Source organism: Delphinapterus leucas, chromosome 3 (genome assembly GCF_059928025.1).
Source record: "Delphinapterus leucas isolate spDelLeu-1000000601 "Yukka" chromosome 3, BTC_Dleu_Yukka2, whole genome shotgun sequence".
Taxonomy (NCBI): Eukaryota; Metazoa; Chordata; class Mammalia; order Artiodactyla; family Monodontidae; genus Delphinapterus; species Delphinapterus leucas.
The window spans coordinates 110,202,555-110,224,273 of NC_143131.1; the positions used below are offsets into that span (position 1 = coordinate 110,202,555).

Sequence of the window (21,719 nt, forward strand, 5' to 3'; positions counted from 1 at the left end):
TCAAGGGGTGTGTTTGTAGGTGGTTGTGAGCTCAGTATGACTTTAGGCACCCTGTCTGCTGACAGGGTGGATCTGTGTTTCTCTCTTGCTGGTTGTTTGGCAATTGCTTGCTTTTACTGCACCAGTTTTATGTCCTATTCCAAGGAAACTTCATTGGTACATATAAAATTATGTTTTTTTTTTTTTAGAAGGTTGGTTAATGAAGTCCTGGAGGGTATATGGCACTCCTGGGGCCACTCAGCAAGGTTGCAGGTAGAGAAAATGAGTGCACAGGCCTGGAGTTCTGCCTTTATCAGGGTTGAGGATAGGATGCGTAGGGTTTCACAGGTTCACTGTCTACTGCTTCTTCCTGGTGGTGTTGTGAGGGTTACATGATGTCATATTTTGAAGCCATCCTGTAAACCTGAGACCAGCCTGTTCCCTGAGGGCTGTTAAGGAGATGTTCGCAGGCTCAGGCAGAGGATGAGTCCAAGTTCAGGGGCTCTAACCACATGATAAAAGCTGGAGAGAATGATGATTCCACCCTGGGCTCATATGGCTCCTGGGGTGTGGCCTCTGGCTAAACTTGCTTTGAATATTCCAAGTCTTTGGATTCTTATACTCCTTTTCACTTTATCAGACTATACTAAGACTGTATTAAGTATGTAAATTTTACCACATGGACTTAAAAAATTTATTCATTTATGTATTTTTGGCTGCATTGGGTCTTCGTTGCTGCACATGGGCTTTCTCTAGTTGTGGCGAGCGGGGGCTAACTTTCATTGCAGTGCGCAGGCTTCTCATTGCGGTGGCTTCTCTTGTTGCAGAGCATGGGCTCTAGTCACGTGGGCTCCAGTAATTGCAGCACACAGGCTCAGTAGTTGTGGCTCACGGGCTTTGTTGCTCCACGACATGTGGGATCTTCCTGTACCAGGGCTCGAACCTGTGTCCCCTGCACTGGCAGGCGGATTCTTAACCACTGTGCCACCAGGGAAGTCCCACATGGACTTTTAAAGTTTATCTCTGGTTTAGTTTCATTCATATTTATTTTTGAATCTGATTCTAATCCAGGTAATTGAGGTGATCATATATGTGAGGTGTTTGTAAATTAAGGTGTTTGAGGGACAAAGTTGAGTTCATCTCCAAGTGCCTTGTGAATTACAAAACTTTGTTTTTGTAATTGCCAAGTGGAGAAAGTTGCAGGAGTTGGGGGATGAGTGAAGAGGGAGTTGTGGCAAAAAAAATGCTTCAGTCACTAGCTTCAGCATTTTGCCTTTAATGAGAACAAGTTTAAGTCTATAAAAGGTACCCTTTTGGGAAAAGCAGCCCAGCTAAAATATTAGGCGAGAATTGCTTACTTGCAGTGGCCCTAGTTCCTGACTGGTTCTGTTCTTGTCTTGTTGCAGGTTAGCTCCATTCAGAACCAGATGCAGTCCAAGGGAGGCTACGGGGGTGGCATGGCTGCCAATGTGCAGATGCAGCTCGTGGACATGAAGGCAGGATAGCCCTGGACCCCTCCTCCAGTGAGTACCTCAGAGCACAGGCTGGAAGTTCACATCATACATGGCCACTAACAGCTGATGACGTAAACAGCCTTAGTTCAATCTTGGGGTTAAAAAATAAATATCTTGTTCTTTTTTAAAAACTGTGAACTTCCTAGAAAAGGTAAAAATACTTTAGTTGGCCAAGTGATGATCTTAGGCAGTTACTGCATTTTGAATATTAGTTTCAGGTGGTTGTTTTCCTTATGAGAAACTTTAAATGCTTTAAGACATCTTGTTAGGGGGGAGGCTTTGAGATTCTAGTGACAAGATGTCTCTTATGTGTCCTTTAAACATGAGTGAAGTTACTGAGTATTGATACGGCATGAAATCCCATGTGTAGTGAAGTAATTTTATATTTAATACCATTACGGATAAATCTTTCATTATAAAGTTTTCAAATTAAAAAGAGAACTGTTAAGAGGCATGAACCCCTAAAGGGTAAAAATCATTTGGATTATGCTTTGGTTTTATAGGTCACTGTGAATTTCTATGTTTTGTTTCCACTGTTGTTCAATTTTTTTTTATTGTGATTACTTTTCTTTCCTTTTCAATTGCAAAAAAGTGTGATGGCGTCTTGTTCACCCTGTTGTGATTACTCCAGTGACATGTTACTATTCTGCTCTGAAGAAACTGTTGTCAGAAGAATCCTGCATTTCCTTCAGCTGGCATGCATGCCTTTGGACTCATGGACAGAGTTCTTTGGATTGTGGCTTAATGATTGATTTTTATGAATATGGATCTGATTTTAGCATGATCTTTTTTGTGAATGCTAGCACTGTTTTGCATTTTCTCCCGCATTTTTAACAATTTCTCTTTCCACCTCCATCCCCTCTGCCTTATGATTTTATTGGTAAGCAAAGAACTGCTATTTTAATTTGTCACCATTTATGTATATTTTGGAAGGTATGAGATCCATAAGCACAATGATCACTTATATTCATTTGAAACTTCAGCAGAGTAGTATCTGCATGCTTTATGAAGTTGCCTGTATGGGAGCCCATGGGATGCCAGAAATGAACATTTCCTTGCTGCCACAGGCTGATGATACTGCTGCTATGAGAGAAAGGTTAGCTGTGGCACCAAGTCACATCAGTTTCACACAAAAAAAGCAATTTGTAGCTTATTTTAGAAGTATGACTTTTATTTAGAGTTATAGTAAAAGAAAAGCTTGCATTCATAAGGCATTCATTCTGTTGTAAATGTTCAATATATTTATTTGAGAGCAAGGGCCTGGGATTGTAAACAGGTATGGTGAGATGTATCTGTGTGTGTGTGTGGTAATACCCTCATTGGGTCTGACTCTGAGCATTGTGATCTTAGCAGCTGTTCATTTCTTTGTGTGCTCATTCTGTTTTCACATGTCTAATGTTATGGTATCCAGTTGCTTCCAGTAGCAGTTTGTTGAGCTTTTGGCCTGTATTCCTAACTGTGGATTTCAGTCATTGGCTTCTCCATCTTCCACATATTTTGGGACAATGGAAGTTGCCAGGGACAATGGAAGTTGCCAGGAGCAACGGTTGACCTGGCTGTGTTGTTGCCTGTGAAAACAACCTGCATGGTGACTTATTAAGGTATTGGTGAGAAACCTTTGGCTCAGGTTCCAAAATACGTTTATTCTTCACAAATTGTATTTCTGTAAATGCTTCTCCTTCCTGATAAGGGTGTAGTGCTAAGCCAATTAGTGGTTTGTTTTTTCATGAAAATGTTTAAATTATGTCCAGTTCAGCCCTATGTAACAGTTGCATTTGGTAGGAATAACAGTTCATGTAGGAAATGGTGCTTAACTGAAAACTGACTTAGAAAGCTATAAGGAATTAGGTAATTGTATAAAGGAAGAGATCATTTCTCTTCACCTTTGTCACAGGTTCTTGTGAAACAGGTAACTAACTAAATATTGGGTTTATATAGGCAAAACATGGAAGCATTTCTTCCCCCAGTTCTTTTGGATTTAATTTACCCAGTACAGCAGGCACTAGAATACTCAGTCCTTACAGTTCTTCAATTTTGAGTCTTTGTAGGTGTCAATCCCAGAGACACTGTCAAGGAAAAACATATATGCTTAGCAGTCAAAATAGGCATTTTGCAGTTTAATAACTTCCAAACTTGAATTCATCTTATGTCATTAATTGTGTTGATACTGCATTCTGGATTTTGCCTGAGTATCACTGTCATTCTGTTCAGCCAGACAGAGCACTGCAGTGTGAAAGCTCTTTTTAAGGCCTTGTCAGTGCTGGATGCTATGTAGTCTACTTCTATTCTGACTTTGACTTTAGTACAGATTTTATAACTCCGAGAACAATACAGGGAGGCATGGTCCCTTTTCCGCAGTTCATGATTTGATTCTTTTTCCCAATCACTCACTCACTTTCCTGATTCTCCAAGGGCCAAATACTCTAGTGAGCACTGGAGCATGCCTCTATGGTAGGCCAAAGGCTGCACTCTTCAGCCTCTGTTGTGCAGCTGCTGCTGACTTGACAGGCACAGGTAGCCACACTGTGTGCAAGAACACATGCCCAGAAAGGTGCCAGTAATTATAATTACCAACAATTTTACCAAGATACTAACCTTGGACACAGAGTTTTTAGGGAGTTAGCAGGTCCCACCTGGATAAATGGGTTCGTTAATCTTGGGAGGTCATTTGCTCCCCATAACAATGTGTGAAAATTGAAGCTAACTAAATATGATTGACTGTTAATACTTTGCTGAAATACATGCTAACAACTGTTAACTAATGACATGCATTCTGTAAAAAAGAGGTGCTTTCCCGTGATGTAGGCCTGAAGCAGTGCCAGTGAGCACAGGTTGGAAATGTGAACTGTGGTGACTGGGTTCAGCATTTCCAATGCAGCATTATCAGTAGGCCTTTAAAGATACTTTGTGAGTATATATTAGCTTTCACTTTTGTTATTAAGTTATAGCAGTTCTATTATAGAGAGCAAGTTTGCCTTGATTTGATTTTGTTTAAAATGACTTCTGCTCAGCACCCAGGAGATAAAATTGACATATTTTTATAATATAAGCATACTTTTTTTGTACATTGTGTTCATTCTTGAATAAAGTAAGTTCAGTGTTGGCTTGTAGATAATAAAAAGAAAGTAAGTATTTGATTTTGTTTCAATAAATGTTTTTCAATCCTGGTTTGGTTAATTCTTTTCTTTCAAGGAGATATTTATTTAATAAATATCACCTTTTTAGCCTTTCTTAGAGTTATGGCAACTATGTGTTTTGAAAATTTCTAAACTTGTAGAATGAACCTAAAAACTCCTACTTCCAAACAAACATTTAAAAGTAGGAAGAAACTAAAAATACAAAAATCCCCCATTTTTTTTTAACAGAGGTATCCAACCCCCTCAATTTTCCATGCTGAAGCAATTTGTCCTCACACTGTATGTAGGATTTAAATAAGTAAAAATAAAAGTAAGAATTTATGTCCATCATCACAGAATGTATGGGCAGTTTGCTCTGTTCCCATCAGGGGCAGTTTTGTTCCCCAGGGAACATTTGAAAATGTCTGAAGATATTATTTTTGGTGTCAGAAACTAAGGAAGGGGTGCTGTTTGACACCCCTTCTACCCCTGGGAGGCCACTAAATAGCCCCCACAAGAGAGAGAGATGTCACAGTGCTACAGCTGGGAAACACTGATTGATTGATTGATTTAGAACAAAGATCTATATACTCACCAGATCTTGTTTGAGAATCTTTCTTTAATGCATTGGTCAGGTACTGAGAATAGGTCAGTTAGGTTTGGCTGTATATCATGAGAATTGCCACACAGTATTCTAAAATAGAAAAATAAATGAGCAAAGTATCAAGGAAACAATATCTCAAAAAGTTACAGTAACCTTTGTCCTCAGCTCATGGCCAAGGGCTCTAAAGGGAAATTGGATTAAGATGAAAGTATGTGAAGAAACTCATGTTGTATATTAATTAGGAGCTCTATTTCGAGTATATGGTTTTAAAGGCTATGCATAAAATGCACAAAAAAGTAGGACAAATCTATAAAAAAAACTGTCAGAGACATAGACTGGAATTTGCTAAAATTGTGAAAATGCAAAAGTCTACAAAATTCATATATACCCTGTGCTTAAAAGATACTTTTAGCAGACTGACTAGTAAGAAAACAATTGAAATTTTTACTTTCAGCTTACTACTGTCTTCCATCTAGACTGGTCCAATAAGAGAACTTAAACCATTAAATGACTCATGTTATTAATTAATCTTTTAATATTTTTGCACCTAAACATTGAGTATTCAGGATGTTTCTGAGATGAGGGTTTTGTTGTGGGGTTTTCTGTTGTTTTTTAAATGCTTTTAACAGATACAAGCAACCTCTGGGCTCCTTTTGACCCTACCCTTACCTCTCAATTGCATCATCTTGATAGTGTTCTAGCTGATCTGCCTTTGATGTCCAAAAGATACTTCCTAAGAAGATCCAAATGTTTGATCTGGGACTTCACAATTACTGTAAGAGTGGTACCAAAGAAAGGATGATTTTAGTCTCACTGAAAGATAAAAGCAAGAGAGTAAAAACAGTGTCAATTCTAACCCAAAATTTTCTCCTCTAAATCCAAGCTCCAGAGTTGTTAACAACTAGAGCTTTTACTCCTCACTAAACCTCCTCAGTTCACCAGCTTTAGATAGGTGAATACACTGAACTCCTAGGCACTGATTTTTACTTTTGTTTTTGCTCCTTTACAGCAGCAGCAAGTAAGATACTTCTTTCAAAATCTTCAGAGCTTGACCTAGTTAGTTACCTTTTTCTTTTTTTAATTTATTTCTTTTTTTATTTTTGGCTGTGTTCAGTCTTCGTTGCTGGGCACGGGCTTTCTCTAGTTGCAGTGCACAGGCCTCTTATCACAGTGGCTTCTCTTATTGCAGAGCATGGGCTTTAGGTGCACAGGCTTCAGTAGTTGTAGCATGCAGTCTCAGTAGTTGTAGCTCACGGGCCCTAGAGCACAGGCTCAGTAGTTGTGCACAGGCCAGCATGTGGGATCTTCCTGGACCAGGGCTCAAACCTGTGTCCCCTGCATTGGCAGGCAGATTCTTAACCACTGAACCACCAAGGAAGCCCCTAGTTACCTTTTTCTTAATGTTCCTAATTGAAGCCGTGTAAACACATCCACCTTTGTGTGCCAGAAATCTCTGGCATTCCTATATACACTAATGATGAAAAATCTGAAAGTGAAATCAAGAAAACACTCCCATTTACCACTGCAACAAAAAGAATAAAATATCTAGGAATAAACCTACCTAAGGAGACAAAAGACCTGCAGAAAATTATAAGACACTGATGAAAGAAATTAAAGATGATACAAATAGATGGAGAGATACACCATGTTCTTGGCTAGGAAGAATCAACACTGTGAAAATGACTCTACTCCCCAAGGCAATCTACAGATTCAATGCAATCCCTATCAAACTACCACTGGCATTTTTTACAGAACTAGAACAAAACATTTCACAATTTGTATGGAAATGCAAAAGACCCCGAAGAGCCAAAGCAATCTTGAGAACGAAAAACGGAGCTGGAGGAATCAGGCTCCCTGACTTCAGACAATACTACAAAGCTACAGTAATCAAGACAGTATGGTACTGGCACAAAAACAGAAATATAGATCAATGGCACAGGATAGAAAGCCCAGAGATAAACCCACGCACATACGGTCATCTTATCTTTGATAAAGGAGGCAAGAATATACAGTGGAGAAAAGACAGCCTCTTCAATAAGTGGTGCTGGGAAAACTGGACAGGTATATGTAAAAGTATGAAATTGGAACACTCCCTAACACCACACAAAAATAAACTCAAAATGGATGTAAGGCCAGACACTATCAAACTCTTAGAGGAAAACATAGGCAGAACACTGACATAAATCCTAGAGAAATGGAAATAAACAAGTGGGACCTAATGAAACCTAAAAGCTTTTTGTACAGCAAAGGAAACCATAAACAAGACAAAAAGAAAACCCTCAGAATGGGAGAAAATATTTGCAAATGAAGCAAATGACAAAGGATTAATCTCCAAAATTTACAAGCAGCTCATGCAGCTCAATATCAAAAAGAACAAACAACCCAATCCAAAAATGGGCAGAAAACGTAAATAGACATTTCTCCAAAGAAGATATACAGATTGTCAACAAACACATGAAAGAATGCTCAACATCACTAATCATTAGAGAAATGCAAATCAAAACTACAGTGAGGTATCACCTCCCACCAGTGAGAATGGCCATCATCAAAAAATCTAGAAACAATAAATGCTGGAGAGGGTGTAGAGAAAAGGGAACCCTCTTGCACTGCTGGTGGGAATGTAAATTGATACAGCCACTATGGAGAACACTATGGCGGTTCCTTAAAAAACTAAAAATAGAACTACCATACAACCCAGCAATCCCACTACTGGGCATATACCCTGAGAAAAACCATAATTCAAAAAGTCATGTACCAAAATGTTCATTGCAGCTCTATTTACAATAGCCAGGACATGGAAGCAACCTAAGTGTCCATCAAGAGGTGAATGGATAAAGAAGATGTGGCACATATATACAATGGAATATTACTCAGCCATAAAAAGAAACGAAATTGAGTTATTTGGAGTGAGGTGGATGGACCTAGAGTCTGTCATACAGAGTGTGAAGTAAGTCAGAAAGAGAAAAACAAAATACCATATGCTAACACATATATATGGAATCTAAGAAAGAAAAAAAGGTCATGAAGAATCTAGGGGCAAGACGGGAATAAGACACAGACCTACTAGAGAATGGACTTGAGGACACGGGGAGTGGGATGGGTAAGCTGTGACAAAGCGAGAGAGTGGCATGGACATATATACACTACCAAACGTAAGGTAGATAGCTAGTGGGAAGCAGCCACATAGCACAGTGAGATCAGCTCGGTGCTTTGTGACCACCTAGAGGGGTGGGATAGGGAGGGTGGGAGGGAGGGAGGGAGATGCAAGAGGGAAGAGATATGGGAACATATGTATAACTGATTCACTTTGTTATAAAGCAGAAACTAACACACCATTGTAAAGCAATTATACTCCAATAAAGATGTTAAAAAAAAAAAAAATCTGTGTGCCTTTCAAATGTCTGAGCTGACTGAATCCTTTACCCTAGACCCTAGCTCTGTGCTTTGAGCTCCCCAGGGCCTGTCCACCTTTGATGAGGTGCATGGACCACTTTGTTGGCTGCAGCATGTTCAGGCAGTGTCAGGAAATATTGTTTTTAAAGAAAACCAGAAACAACACCCATAATATTTTACTTTTCAGAAATAGTGAATAAAAGCTTAGTCTGTTAGGGATGTTATGACAAAATACCCCAGATTTGGGTGGCTTATAAACAACAAAGTTACTTCTCACAGTTCTGGAGGCTTAAATTCTGAGATCAGGGTGCCAGCAACAGTCAGGTGAGGGCCCTCTGCCAGATGCAGATTTTTCATATCTTCACCTGGTGGGAGTGCTGGGGAGCTCTCTGGAGTCTCCTGTATCCAGCGCTAATCCCATTCTTTAGTTACACCCTTGTGACTGAAGCACTTCCCAAAGGCTGCACCTTGTAATACCATCACCTTTGGGAGTTAGAATTTCAACATGAACTCCAGGGGGCACACTACCATTCAGAACATAGCACAAAAGGTACAGGGAGCGAGTGGCTGTAGACATCCTAAATTTGAGGGGGAAAATGGGAATATAAACACAAGGGGCTCAACAACTCAAAGTGGGATACATCCAAAGAGGCCCACACCAAGATTTAATCAAACCATCAAAAGTCAAAGACAATCTTAAAAGCACCAAGAGGAAAGCAATACAAAAATCCTCAACAAAATAATAGCAAACAGAATTCAACAGCACATTAAAAGAATTATACATGATGACAAAAGGATTACACATGATGACCAAGTGGGATTTATTCCAGGAGTGCAAGAATGGCTCAATATAATAAAGTCAATCAATGTAATATACCACATTTGCAGAGTGACAGTGAATAAAAACCCATTTGATCATCTCAGTGTGACAAAACTCAATACCCTTTTGCAATAAAAACACTCAACAACCTAGGAGTAGAAGGAAATAAACAAAATGAAGACCATATATGAAAAGCCCACAGGTGGTATTCGTATTCAATGATGAACGACCGACAGCTTTTCTTTTAAGATCAGGAACAAGACACAGATGTCTGCTTTCACCACTTTGACTGAACAAAATAACTGGAAGTCCTAGCCAGAGCAGTTAAACAAGAAAAAGAATTAAAAGGCAGTTACCTTGCTTCACACACAACATGATCTGATATGTAGAAAGCCCTAAAGATTACAGCTCACACACACACCTGTTAGAACAAATAAATTAACAAAGTGGCAAGATACAAAATCAACACACAAAAATCAGTTGTTTTTGTGCCCTAACAACAATCCAAAAAAGGAAATTAAGAAAATGATTCCATTTACAATAGAATCAAGAAGAATAAAACACTTAGGAATAAATTTAACCAAGGAGGCAAAAGACTTCTGTGCTGAAAACTACAGAACATTAGTGAAAGAAATTAGACACAAACAAAAGACATCCTCTGTTTATGGATTGAAAGACTTAATACTGTTAAGATGTCAGCAGTATCCAAAATGATCTACAGATTTAATGCACTCTATCAAAATCCCAGTGGCATTTTTTTTCCCCAGAAATAGAAAAATCCATCCTAACATTCATATGGACTCTCAGGGGACCCTGAAGAGTCAAAATAATGTTGAAGAAGCAAAAGTTGGAGGTACCACACTTGATTTTAAAACAATATAAATCTACAGTAATTAAAACAGTGTAGTACTGTCATAAAGAGACATATAGACCACTAAAATAGGAAGCCCAGAAATAAACTTTCCTATGTCTGGTCAAATGACTTTCAACAAGGATGCTAAGACCACTCAATGGATTAAAGCCAATCTTTACAACAAACAGTGCTGGGAAAATTGGATATCCACATACAAAAGAATAAAGATGAACCATATCATAGTATGTTTAGGCTACTACAACAAAATACCACAGACTGGGTATCTTATAAACAACAGAAATTTATTTCTTATAATCCTGGAGGCTGGGAAGTCAAAGATCAAGGTGCCAGCATGGTTGCCTTCTGGTGAGGGCCCTACTTCCTAGCTCATAGCCAGTGCCACCTTGCTGTGTCCTCACATGGTGCAAGAGGCAAGGGATATCTCTGGAGCCTCTTTTATACGAGCACCAATTCCATTCAGGGCAGAGCCTCCATGACTTAAGCACTTTCCAAAGGCCAACCTACTAACACCATCACATTAGGGCATTAGGATTTCAACATATCAATTTTGGGGGGATACAGGCATTCAGACTAGCAGACCATTACCTTAAATGATATACAGAAAATGGATCAAAGACAAACATAAGACCTAAAACTATGAAACTCTTAGAAGAAAACACGGGAAAAGCTTCATGACAGTGCATATGGCAATCATTTTTTTGGATAATACCAAAAGCAGAGGCAACGAAAGTAAACATAGAAAAACTGGACTCCTTCAAAATTAAAAACTTGTGTGCATCAAAAAAATACAATCAACAGAATAAAAAGGAAACCTATAGAATGGGAGAACATTGTTTATGTATCCTATATCTGATAAAAGGTTATATCCAGCATATACAAAGAACTCCTACCACTCAATTACAGAGAACAAACAGCTCAGTTAAAAAGTGGGCAAAGGACTTGAATAGACATTTCTCCAAAGAAGAGAAATGGCCAATAAGCACATAAAAATATGCTTAACGTCACTAATCATGAGGGAAATGCAAATCAAAACCATAATGAGATAGCATCTCATAATAAGATGGCTTTGGTAAAAACAAAAACAAAATAATGTGTTAGTATATGGAGAAATTGGAACCCTGTGCATGTTGGTGGGAATGTAAAATGGTGCAAATGCCATGGAAAACTATGGAGGGTCCTCAAAAAATTGAAAATACTACCATATGATCTTACTTTTGGGTATATATAGAAAAGAATTGAGAGCAGAGTTTCAAAGAGATATTTGTACACTCATGATTACAGCAACATTATTCACAACAGCCAAGATGTAGAGGTAACTCAAGTGTTCATCAACAGCTGAATGGAAAAATAAAATGCGGTATATACTTAACAATGGAGTATTATTCAGCCTTAAAAAAGAATATGCCGATGCAGGGGACACGGGTTCATGCCCCGGTCTGGGAAGATCCCACATGCCGCGGAGCAGCTGGGCCCGTGAGCCATGGCCGCTGAGCCTGCACGTCCGGAGCCTGTGCTCTGCAATGGGAGAGGCCACAACAGTGAGAGGCCTGCATACCGCAAAAAAAAAAAAAAAAAAAAAAAATTCTGACACATCCAGCAATGTGAATGAACTTTGAGGATGTGATGCTGAGACAGGCTGGGACCTGGGATCCTCTACTGGAGTGCTTGCACCTGGACAAACATCTCCTTGAGCAGTAGGATACAAAGAAACTATAAGTGACTAAAAATAACTGCATGCAGGAGCAGTTGGGGCATCATGACCCCTATACGAGCTTTGTGGGGAGGCAGTAGTGAGCAAGTCCGCCATTTTGGGGGTGCCGGGAGCAAAAGCAGGGTACTGCACATGATCCCTGCACACGGCACCACCAAGGGGAACAGACCACCTAAGCTCTGCCTCCTGCCCAACCCATGGAGCTGCCCGTTATCCCATTTAAGGACCCAAGCATTTCCTCCTGGGGAGTGGGCAAGGATGTCTGTTTCTTGCTTTGACTCCCTCGTGCTGCAACATGAGCCCCAGTAATGCCTTGCCTGAAATTCTCTGGCCTCTTATGAATGTCTATTGATTAAAGAGTCCAAGGGCCTGGGTCGATAACAATTCCACTTCTGTGAGGTGTATCGGGTAGTCAAATTCTTAGAAAGTCAAAGAACAGATTAGGTGAACTTGATCAAAGGCAACAGCAGAGTGGGAAAATAAAGAGAAGGGAAACATTAAGAAAAGTATGACATTTACATTCTAATCAAGTGTCCACTGAGAACTGCCTCCAAGTAGACTTGGACATACAGCTGAGAAATGCAAATCAACCACCTGACATCCTTTTCTCTATTCCTTCCTCCTAAGTGCAAACTTGGGATAAACTCTAATTGAGATCACTTGTGCCCAACATGCTGTGCCACCAGAAATGATGCTTTCAGGATTGACATCTTATTAAAAAGGTTCATGGGAACATGACCATCACAAGAACCAAAGACCCCAAAAGAGGCCATGTCAGCAACTGCCCAATACCTCAGGACTAAGGTGCTGTAGGAGTTCCACGCAGGCTGTAAAAGCCATTACACACGAGGTCTTTGTTTGCTAGATGCCACTAATAAGGTGATGCCTAATGCTTCATACAGAGCACCCTCACCGTGCCTGGCACATAGCAGGGACTTAAGGGATAAACGCATCATGCATATCTACGGAAAGACCATTTGATGTTTTCCATTAAAGCCTCATACCATACACAGGATTGGACACAGATGTTGACCTGGTGTCCCATGTGAAAAACACCATGTGCAAAAAAAATTCTGTGACGTGGATGTGGGCCTCTCCTAGCGTGCTGGCACTAAGGAAGGGGAGACCCCAGTGCAGCCCAGCCAGTTACTCTAGGAAATCAGTGAGTGTCAAACACAACGTGTTCTAGGATTAGACAGACCTGCTTAACGTGGATTTTAGAATGCAGGCTGTGCTTACTCTTCCCTGATTCTGGCACCCTCCTTTCTCTGCTCAGTAGTGGGGACCTCTGTGGAGAGCTCTCTCCTGCCTCGCAGTCTCTGCAGCTCTCAGGTACAGTGAACAACCAGAGAACAGCAGGTATGTCAGTCTAGCTCAACGACACCCTTGGTGGTTCATAAAATGAAGGACTTACAAGGACTGTACAGAGAAAATCAGCAGCATAGGCTTCTGGTGAAATAGGTGGTAAAAATACTAACAAAAGTATGATCTCTTATTTTCTTTCCAATTTTAAGAAACACAGAAGGTGGAACTTCCAGTACAGGTTCAATTATTGGCTTATTCATTAGACTTTGGTTCCAGATTGCCAAAACACTGCAGGCCTTGCCTCATGGGAGGGAGGAGGGCCTGGCTGTGGGGCTACGTGAGAAGATGGGACACCGGAGGGAGAAGGTGAGGAGACATTTAGTAAACACCAGTCACCTGCTAGGCGTGGGCTTGGCTCATTCTCAAAACCATCCTATTTAATAAGAGCTTTTACTCTCCCAATGTCATAGATGATGGGTAAATAACCTGCTCAAGGTCAAGTAGCCAATAACTGGGCATAGTAGTCTTACAGTTTATGATGAATGTCATGGGGTCATACAGGAGCTGGCCTTGACCTACATGCTAGGAATTCCAAGGAATGCCTCACACTGGCCCGCGTGCAGTCACGTAAACACGTACACACATGTGTATGAGGCGACTTGCAGTCTCACACAAACCCCATGGATTGGGAAAGGAATAGTTGCCTTTAAAAAGGGAATGGGGCAATTCCTCGGTGGCACAGTGGTTAAGAATCCACCTGCCAATGCAGGGGACACGGGTTCGAGCCCTGGTCCAGGAAGATCCCACATGCCATGCAGCAACTAAGCCCATGTGCCACAACTACTGAGCCTGCGCTCTAGAGCCCACAAGCCACAACTACTGAGCCCACGTGCCTAGAGCCCATGCTCCACAACAAGAGAATCCACCATAATGAGAAGCCCGCGCACAGCAACGAAGACCAAACGCAGCCAAAAATAAAATATAAAATAAATAAATTTATTTAAAAAAATAAGTAAAAAATAAAAAGGGAATGAAGACTTGTTTTAAGACAAGGAAAGTCAGGAAGGCTTGTAGGGCAAAATGCAGGAGTGGGGTTAAGAACAGGGGTTAAGTCCGCATCGTTCAGCTGCTTGCCAGTGCCTATCTCAAAGGAGACGAGGTTTACAGATGAGAAGACAGACAAAGGGCAGAAAGGAGAGGATTCTAAGCCACTCTGCTGGACTTCCAGCTCTCCTCCACTGTCACCTGAATGGAGAGAGAATACCTGGCTCTGAAGCCTCAAACCTTCTGCTCCTCAGAAGCCCAGACCCAACACTGCATTCCAGACCCTGAAGACCTGGGAAGACGCCATACTCTTTAAGCCAAAAGGTGTCGGCAGGACAGGGTTCAGGATGACCCAACACAAAATATTTTTGAAATTGGAAAATTAAAAATACTGAAAAGAAAATAAGCAGTAACCCAGAATGCCAGGAACAGCCTAGCAGCAGAACCTACCCTGAGGTCCAGGCTGCAATGGGCTTGCGGGCTTTGGGGAGGTCAGAAGCCAGAAAGCAGGTTCAGTGTTCAGCTCCAAGCAGTGAGTCCACACAGGATTCCCAACCTCCTGCCATCCTGAGCACCTGGGTCCTCAGCAGATCTCCAGACCACAACCCAGAATCTGTCCCCTGCATGCGCTTCCTGGAACAGAAAGAGTTCTTTGGTCCATCTTGTTTATTACTCTGCCTCTCAAAGGAAGCCATGAGCTCAAATAGGATTTACATATCTAACCTTGGTGATGACAGAAAAATAACTGCTTTCAAGTTTGTTAGCTCCTCAGCATGATGAAGCCCCAGGGTTTTAGTGAAATGAGTGCTTGACAAGCTGGAGTTAAAACCTAAGGGTAAGTTTCCCTGTGAGTTTTTGCCCTTGGTGTAAATCTCAGTGCTGACTAGCAACTTGATCTCTAGTGCCCTAGGGGGTTTTATGGATGAGACCCAGGAGGAGAGAGCATTTGGAGTTTGGGTTTATTAGGTATGTGCAACTGCCCTCAACATACTTCTGGTCTCAAAGGAGTTGAAACCCTCTATTACTGCCTATGAGTTTCCCTCTCCCTCTCTAGCTGCAGCCACCACAACTATTTCATTTGTTAATCCTTCTTGGGTTAGATTTCTGCAGGGCATTAAAAAAAAAACTGTGGTAAAATACACAAACATAAATTTACCATTGTAACCATTTTTGAGTGCACATTTCATTAGTGTTACATACGTTTACATTATTGTGCAACCAACTTCCAGAACATTTTCATCTTGCAAAACACCGAACTCCCTATTTTTCTCTCCCCAGCCTTTGGCAATAACAGTTCTATTTTCTGTGTCTATGTATGTGACTACTCTAGACACCTCACACAAGTAGAATCATAGCAGTATTTGCGTTTTTGTTACTGGCTTATTTCACTTAACCGAATATCTGTTTTCAAGGTTCATCTACGTTGTAGCATGTATCAGAATTTCCTTCCTTTTTAAAGTTGAGTAATATTCCATTTACATATATACCACATTTTATTTATGCATTTATCCATCGATGAACATTTGGGTTGCTTTCACTTCTTAGCTATTGTGAATAATGCATGTGTACAAATCTTTCTTTGAGATTCTGCTCTCAGTTCTTTTAGAGGTTGTATTGTTATCAACTTTTTCAGGAACCTCCATATTGTTTTCCATCGGGGATGGAACCACATTTTACATTCCCACCAAGAGTGCACAGGGTTCCAGTTTCTCCACATCCTTCTCATCACTTGTAATTTTCTAGTTTTTGTGTTGTTTTTGAGCATAGCCATCTTAATGGATGTGAGGTATATTGTAGTTTTTTGCATTTCCTTCTTGAGTAGTGATGTTGAGCATCTTTTCATGTGCTTACTGGCCATTTTTCTCTCTTCCTTGAAAAATTTCTATTCAAGTCCTTTGTGCATTTTAAAATTGTGGGTTTTCATTTTGTTGTTGAACAAGATATCTTTTATTTAACAACTTTAAATCTTTTTGAAGTATTACATATTTCTAATATTATATCATACATATCTCAAGCATGAAAATATAAAATTCACACTGTTCTCATTAGTGTAGAATGGAATCTGAGGCTCTCTTAATGACAATACTGTCATTATAAACAAATTTGGAAATCAAAATTTAAGAGAGAATGAGTGTCTTGTCCAGCATTTGTTCAGTGATAACCCTCAGCGACCCCTGAGCTGCAGCCTGTTGCTGCCCCCAACTGCTTTGTGAGTTCTCTGCCTTTTAGAGTTTTCAGGTTCCTCCCCTCTCAGGTTGTCTTAATCACATTCTTATCTCTATGAATATGCTTCCCTCAAGTTTTCCACTCACAGTTTTAAGTTCTGACTTCCAGTGTGCTTTAGTTTAGGGAACAAGAAAGCTCTGAGTCTCATTAACAAGTCAAGAATATAAATTTAATGTATTTTCTACATGGAATCATTTTGGTTTTGGAGTATCTTTGTTTGTTTTGCAGTACGCGGGCCTCTCACTGTTGTGGCCTCTCCCGTTGTGGAGCACAGGCTCCAGACGCGCAGGCTCAGCGGCCATGGCTCACGGGCCCAGTCGCTCCGCGGCATCTGGGACCTTCCCGGACCGGGGCACGAACCCGCGTCCCCTGCATCGGCAGGCGGACTCTCAACCACTGCGCCACCAGGGAAGCCCTGGAGTATCTTGATTATATTTAGAATAGTTGAGGTTGTCCGATAAATGACAATTAGATAAAGGAGGTATTGGCCAGCCAAGACTATATTAGGCACAGAAATGAAATTCTAGAAAAGGAGATGAGATGAAGAATCAGGGTAAAAAACTACTGAGGTATGAAGAGGGAAAAGAGGGAGGGAGGGAGGGAGAGAAAGGCAGGGATAAACAGCTCATAATTACTGAGAAAACTTCTAGGGGGCTGGGCATTGCCAGAGGACTGTGCTTGCATTAACTCATTTTATCCTCATAGCCTATGGGATAGGTTATTGTTGTTAACCTGATTTGAGGATGAGAGAACTAAGGCACAGGGAACATACACAGCCTCCCCAAGGTCATACAGCTAACAAACGATATATTAGTTATCTTTTGCTATACAGTAAATTACCACAAATTCAACAGCTTAAACTAGCACAGTTTCAGTGCATCAGGAGTCTGAAATTCAGTGGGTCAGCTTGGCTGGGTAGTCAAGGTGTCAACTGGGCTGTGCTTGAATCTGGAGGCTTAACTAGGGAAAAAGCCACTTAAGCTCATTCAGGTTGTTGGCAGAATTCATTAACTTGTAGAACTGAGGGATCCGGCTTCTTGTGGACTGTTGGCTGAAGAGGTATCTGCATCTCCATGTTCATTGCAGCATTACTGACAAAACTGCCAAGATCTGAAAACAACCTAAGTGTCCGTCGACAGATGAACTCATAAAAACTATGGGGCATGTGCACATACACATACTTTTCCTGCACGCACACACAGAGTAATATTCAGCCTTACAAAAGAAAAAAATCTGCTATTTGTGACAACATGCATGAACCTTATGCTGAGTGAAATAAGCCAAGCATAGAAAAATATTGCATGATCTCACTTACATGTGGAATCTGGTGGTTGCCAGGGTTTGAGGGGGGTGGGGAAGAGAGGAGATGCTGGTCAAAGGGTACAAAGATTCAGTTATGTGGGATGAGTAAGTTCTGGAGTGGTATTGTATACCATGGTGACTATAGTTAGTAATACTGTATTGTATACTTGAAATTTGCTAAAAGAGTTGATCTTAAGTGTTCTCACCACACACATAAATTGTAACTATGTGAGGTGATGGATATGTTAATTAGCGTAATTGTGGTAATCATTTCACAATGTATACATGTATCAAATCATCACATTGTATAGTGTACACTATACACTAAATGTTTATGACCCCCACCCCCAATTCTGTATGTTGAAATCCTAATCTCTGGAGGTGATATTAAAAGGTAGGGCTGGGCTTCCCTGGTGGCGCAGTGGTTGAGAGTCTGCCTGCCAATGCAGGGGACATGGGTTCGTGCCCCGGTCCGGGAGGATCCCACATGCCGCGGAGCGGCTGGACCCGTGAGCCATGGCCGCTGAGCCTGCGCGTCCGGAGCCTGTGCTCCGCAACGGGAGAGGCCACAACAGTGAGAGGCCCGTGTACCGCAAAAAAAAAAAAAAAAAAAAAGGTGGGGCCTTTGGAGGTGACTAGGTCATGAGGGGGAAGCCCCAGAGAGATCCCTCGCCCCTTCTGTTCTGTGAGGACACACCATTTATGAACCAAGAAAAAAGTTCTCACCAGACACCAAGCCTGCCAGCATCTTGATCTTGGACTTTTCAGCCTTCAGAACTGTGACAAAGAAATTTCTGTTGTTTATAAGCCACCCAGTCTATGACATTTTGTTACACCAGCCCAAATGGACTAAGACATACATCTAAAATATACAGGGACTTCCCTGGTGGTCCAGTGGTTAAGACTCCACCTTCCAATGCAGGGGACACAGGTTTGATCCCTGGTCGGGGAACTAAGATCCCACATGCCACGGGGCAACTAAGCCCATGCGCTCTAGAGCCCGTGCACCACAACTAGAGAGCCTGCGTGCCGCAATTACTGAGCCTGCGTGCTCTGGAGCCTGGGTGCCGCAATTAGAGAGCCTGTGCACCACAACTAGAGAGCCCCACAACTAGAGAGAAGCCCGTGTGCCGCAACTATTGAGCCCACGCGTTCTGTAGCCCACGTGCAGCAACTACTGAGCCTGCATGCTTTGGAGCACACACACCACAACTAGAGAGAAGCCGCGCACCGCAATGAAGAGCCAGCATGCCGCACCTAAGACCTGATGCAGCCAAATAAATAAACATATTTTTTTAAAATGTAGTCACGGCTTGAGATAACCCCTGTACGCATCTGGTTGAGAAAGAAAGGGGATTAAATAAATAAAAATAAAACATACACAATTTTTATTTGCCAAGTATATAACTCAGTAAAGCAAGAGAGGGACTTCCCTGGTGGCACAGTGGTTAAGAATCTGCCTGCCAATGCAGGGGACACGGGTTCAAGCTCTGGTCCAGGAAGATCCCACGTGCCATGGAGCAACTAAGCCCGTGAGCCACAACTATTGAGCCCACGTGCCACAACTACTGAAGCCCACACACCTAGAGACCATGCTACACAACAAGAGAAGCCACCGTGATGAGAAGCCCACGCACCGCAACCAAGAATAGCCCCTGCTTGCTGCAACTAGAGAAAGCCCGTGCGCAGCAATGAAGACCCAATGCAGCCAAATTAATTAACTAATTAATTAAAAAATAAAGCAAGAGAAATAAACAAAAAATACTTAAAACACTTAAAAATAAACCTTATATGAGAAATATGAAAGCCCTTAAACACACAACAATAAAATAGTGAGAGCAACAGAAAATCGAAATAAATGGAGGCATATACTGAGTTCACAGATAGGGAGACTAAATTTTATGAAGGTGTTAATTTTCTTCAAGTTGGTAAGAAAATCCCATTCAAAACCACAATTGTTTGTGTGTGCGTGTTTGTATGTGTGCATATAAATTGACAAGCTGGTCGTAAAACTCATTTGGAAATGCAATGATACAAGAATAGTTAACATGTTTTTGAAAAAGAACAGTGTCAAAAAATTTTCTCTACCAGATATTAATATGTATTATAATAAGAGAGTAATTAAGACAACGTGGTACTGGGAAATGGAAGAACAAATAGGCTGATAAAAGAGAACACAGACCCCAGATACACTTATAAACATAGAGACAGCTGACATCACTGAAGTGCAGTGGAAAAAGGACTTATCTTTTCAATAAACGGTGCAGGAACAATCTGTAGATCTGAGAATAAAACCTGACATCTACCTCACACTATACACAAAAACCTATTCCAGATATACTTCAGAGCTAAATTTAAAAGGCAAAACATCCAAGTATCTAAAAGATAACACAAATATGTTGTTGTACAGAAAGACTTCTTAAATAGAGCACAAACAAAGCACTAACCATAAAGGAAAAGAATGAATTTCTCTAGTTCAAAATTAAGAACTTCCCTTCATCAAGAGACACCACTAAGGCTATGACAAAGCAAGCCACAGAGGGAGAGAGAATATCTGCCATAGATATAACAGATGAAGGAGTCATATCTAGAATATATAAAGAATATTTACAAATTGCTAAAAAAAATAAACTCAAAAACATTTCATAACAGTGCAAATTCAATGGCTCATACAAATCTGAAAAGCTCAACCCCATTAACAATAAGGGAAATGAAAACCAAAACCACAGAAAAACACCATTATATACCCACCAAAATGGTCAAAGTTAGGAAGATCAAAAATACCAAGTAGTCAGAAAGGATGAGCAGCTGCCAGGAGTCTTTGGAGTATGTTGTTCAGTGTAGACTGTAGAAGTTTAATTGGCTTTAATTGGCTTTTATATATATTACCTGCTTTCCATTCCTGTTCAGAGTTGGGCCATTTGTATTTTCTGGAAGATTTCCTTTGGGAGCCCTGGAAAAAAACACCACTCATCAAGTATTCCAAATCCTATGTCCAGATGTACAAACACTGTATTAGGAAATAGCTGTATCCACACTGACCATTATCATCTGAAGATTATCCAAACAGAATTTGTCTAAAATTCCATATTTTCTGTTTGGAAATGCTTCCATTTCATTACCTCTGTGAAGGAGAAGTCTTCTGAAATATTTCACTATGCTGCAGACATATCTGGAAACATCGTTAAGAAATTACCTTGTTCTACTTTTTTTTTTTTGTTTTTGAGGAATTACATCATTTAGCAAGAACTTTGAGGAAGGTGAGCTTGCAAAAGAAACTAAAAACATATATGTATATGTACACACACATATTCTTTATCCATTCACCCATCAATGGACACTTAGCTTGTTTGCGTATCTTGCTACTGTGAATAATGCTGCAATGAACATGAGAGGGCAGGTATCTCTTTGAAAAAATGATTTCTTTTCCATTGGATATATACCGAGATGGGGTTGTTTGGTCATATGGTAGTTCTATTTTTAATTTTTTGAGGAACTTCCATACTGTTTTCCATAATTGTAAACTTGAAATGTGTTAAGAGAGTAGATCTTAAGTGTTCTCACTACAAAAAAAGGTAACTATGTGAGATGATGAGTGCGTTAACTGTGATTATCACTTCACAATGTGTATATATATAAAATTACCACAGTATAAACTTTAACAACTCACATTGCACAAACTAAAATAAATTTAAAAAAAAAAAAGGGACTTCCCTCGTGGCTGAGTGGCTAAGAATCCGCCTGCCAATGCAGGGGAAACGGGTTTGATCCCTGGTCCAGGAAGATCTCACATGTCACGGAGCAACTAAGCCCATGTGCCAAAACTACTGA

At 40.6% G+C, this 21,719-nt stretch overlaps 2 protein-coding genes across 7 annotated transcripts in view; one reads left to right on the plus strand and one right to left on the minus strand.

Moving 5' to 3' along the window:
- Positions 1-4,660, plus strand: part of CDC42SE2 (CDC42 small effector 2) — a 115,642-nt gene extending 110,982 nt beyond the window's left edge. The window contains exons 5-6 of the mRNA XM_022588727.2: positions 1,386-1,502; positions 2,086-4,660. Coding sequence (XP_022444435.1) covers positions 1,386-1,484 — 99 coding nt within the window. The 3' untranslated portion in view covers positions 1,485-1,502; positions 2,086-4,660. The remainder of the gene's footprint in view (positions 1-1,385; positions 1,503-2,085) is intronic.
- The window catches only part of RAPGEF6 (Rap guanine nucleotide exchange factor 6), a 250,714-nt gene continuing 232,006 nt past the window's right edge, over positions 3,012-21,719 (minus strand). For 4 of the 6 annotated variants that reach the window (XM_089909274.1, XM_089909275.1, XM_089909278.1 and 1 more), the window contains 4 exons: positions 14,811-20,841; positions 5,883-6,026; positions 5,205-5,303; positions 3,012-3,559 (listed from right to left, as the gene is read on the minus strand). The gene's annotated coding sequence lies outside the window, so the exon portion shown is untranslated. Of the gene's footprint in view, positions 3,560-5,204; positions 5,304-5,882; positions 6,027-6,278; positions 20,842-21,719 lie in introns of all 6 variants that reach the window. The other 2 variants (XM_089909271.1, XM_089909272.1) reach the window with 2 other exon arrangements.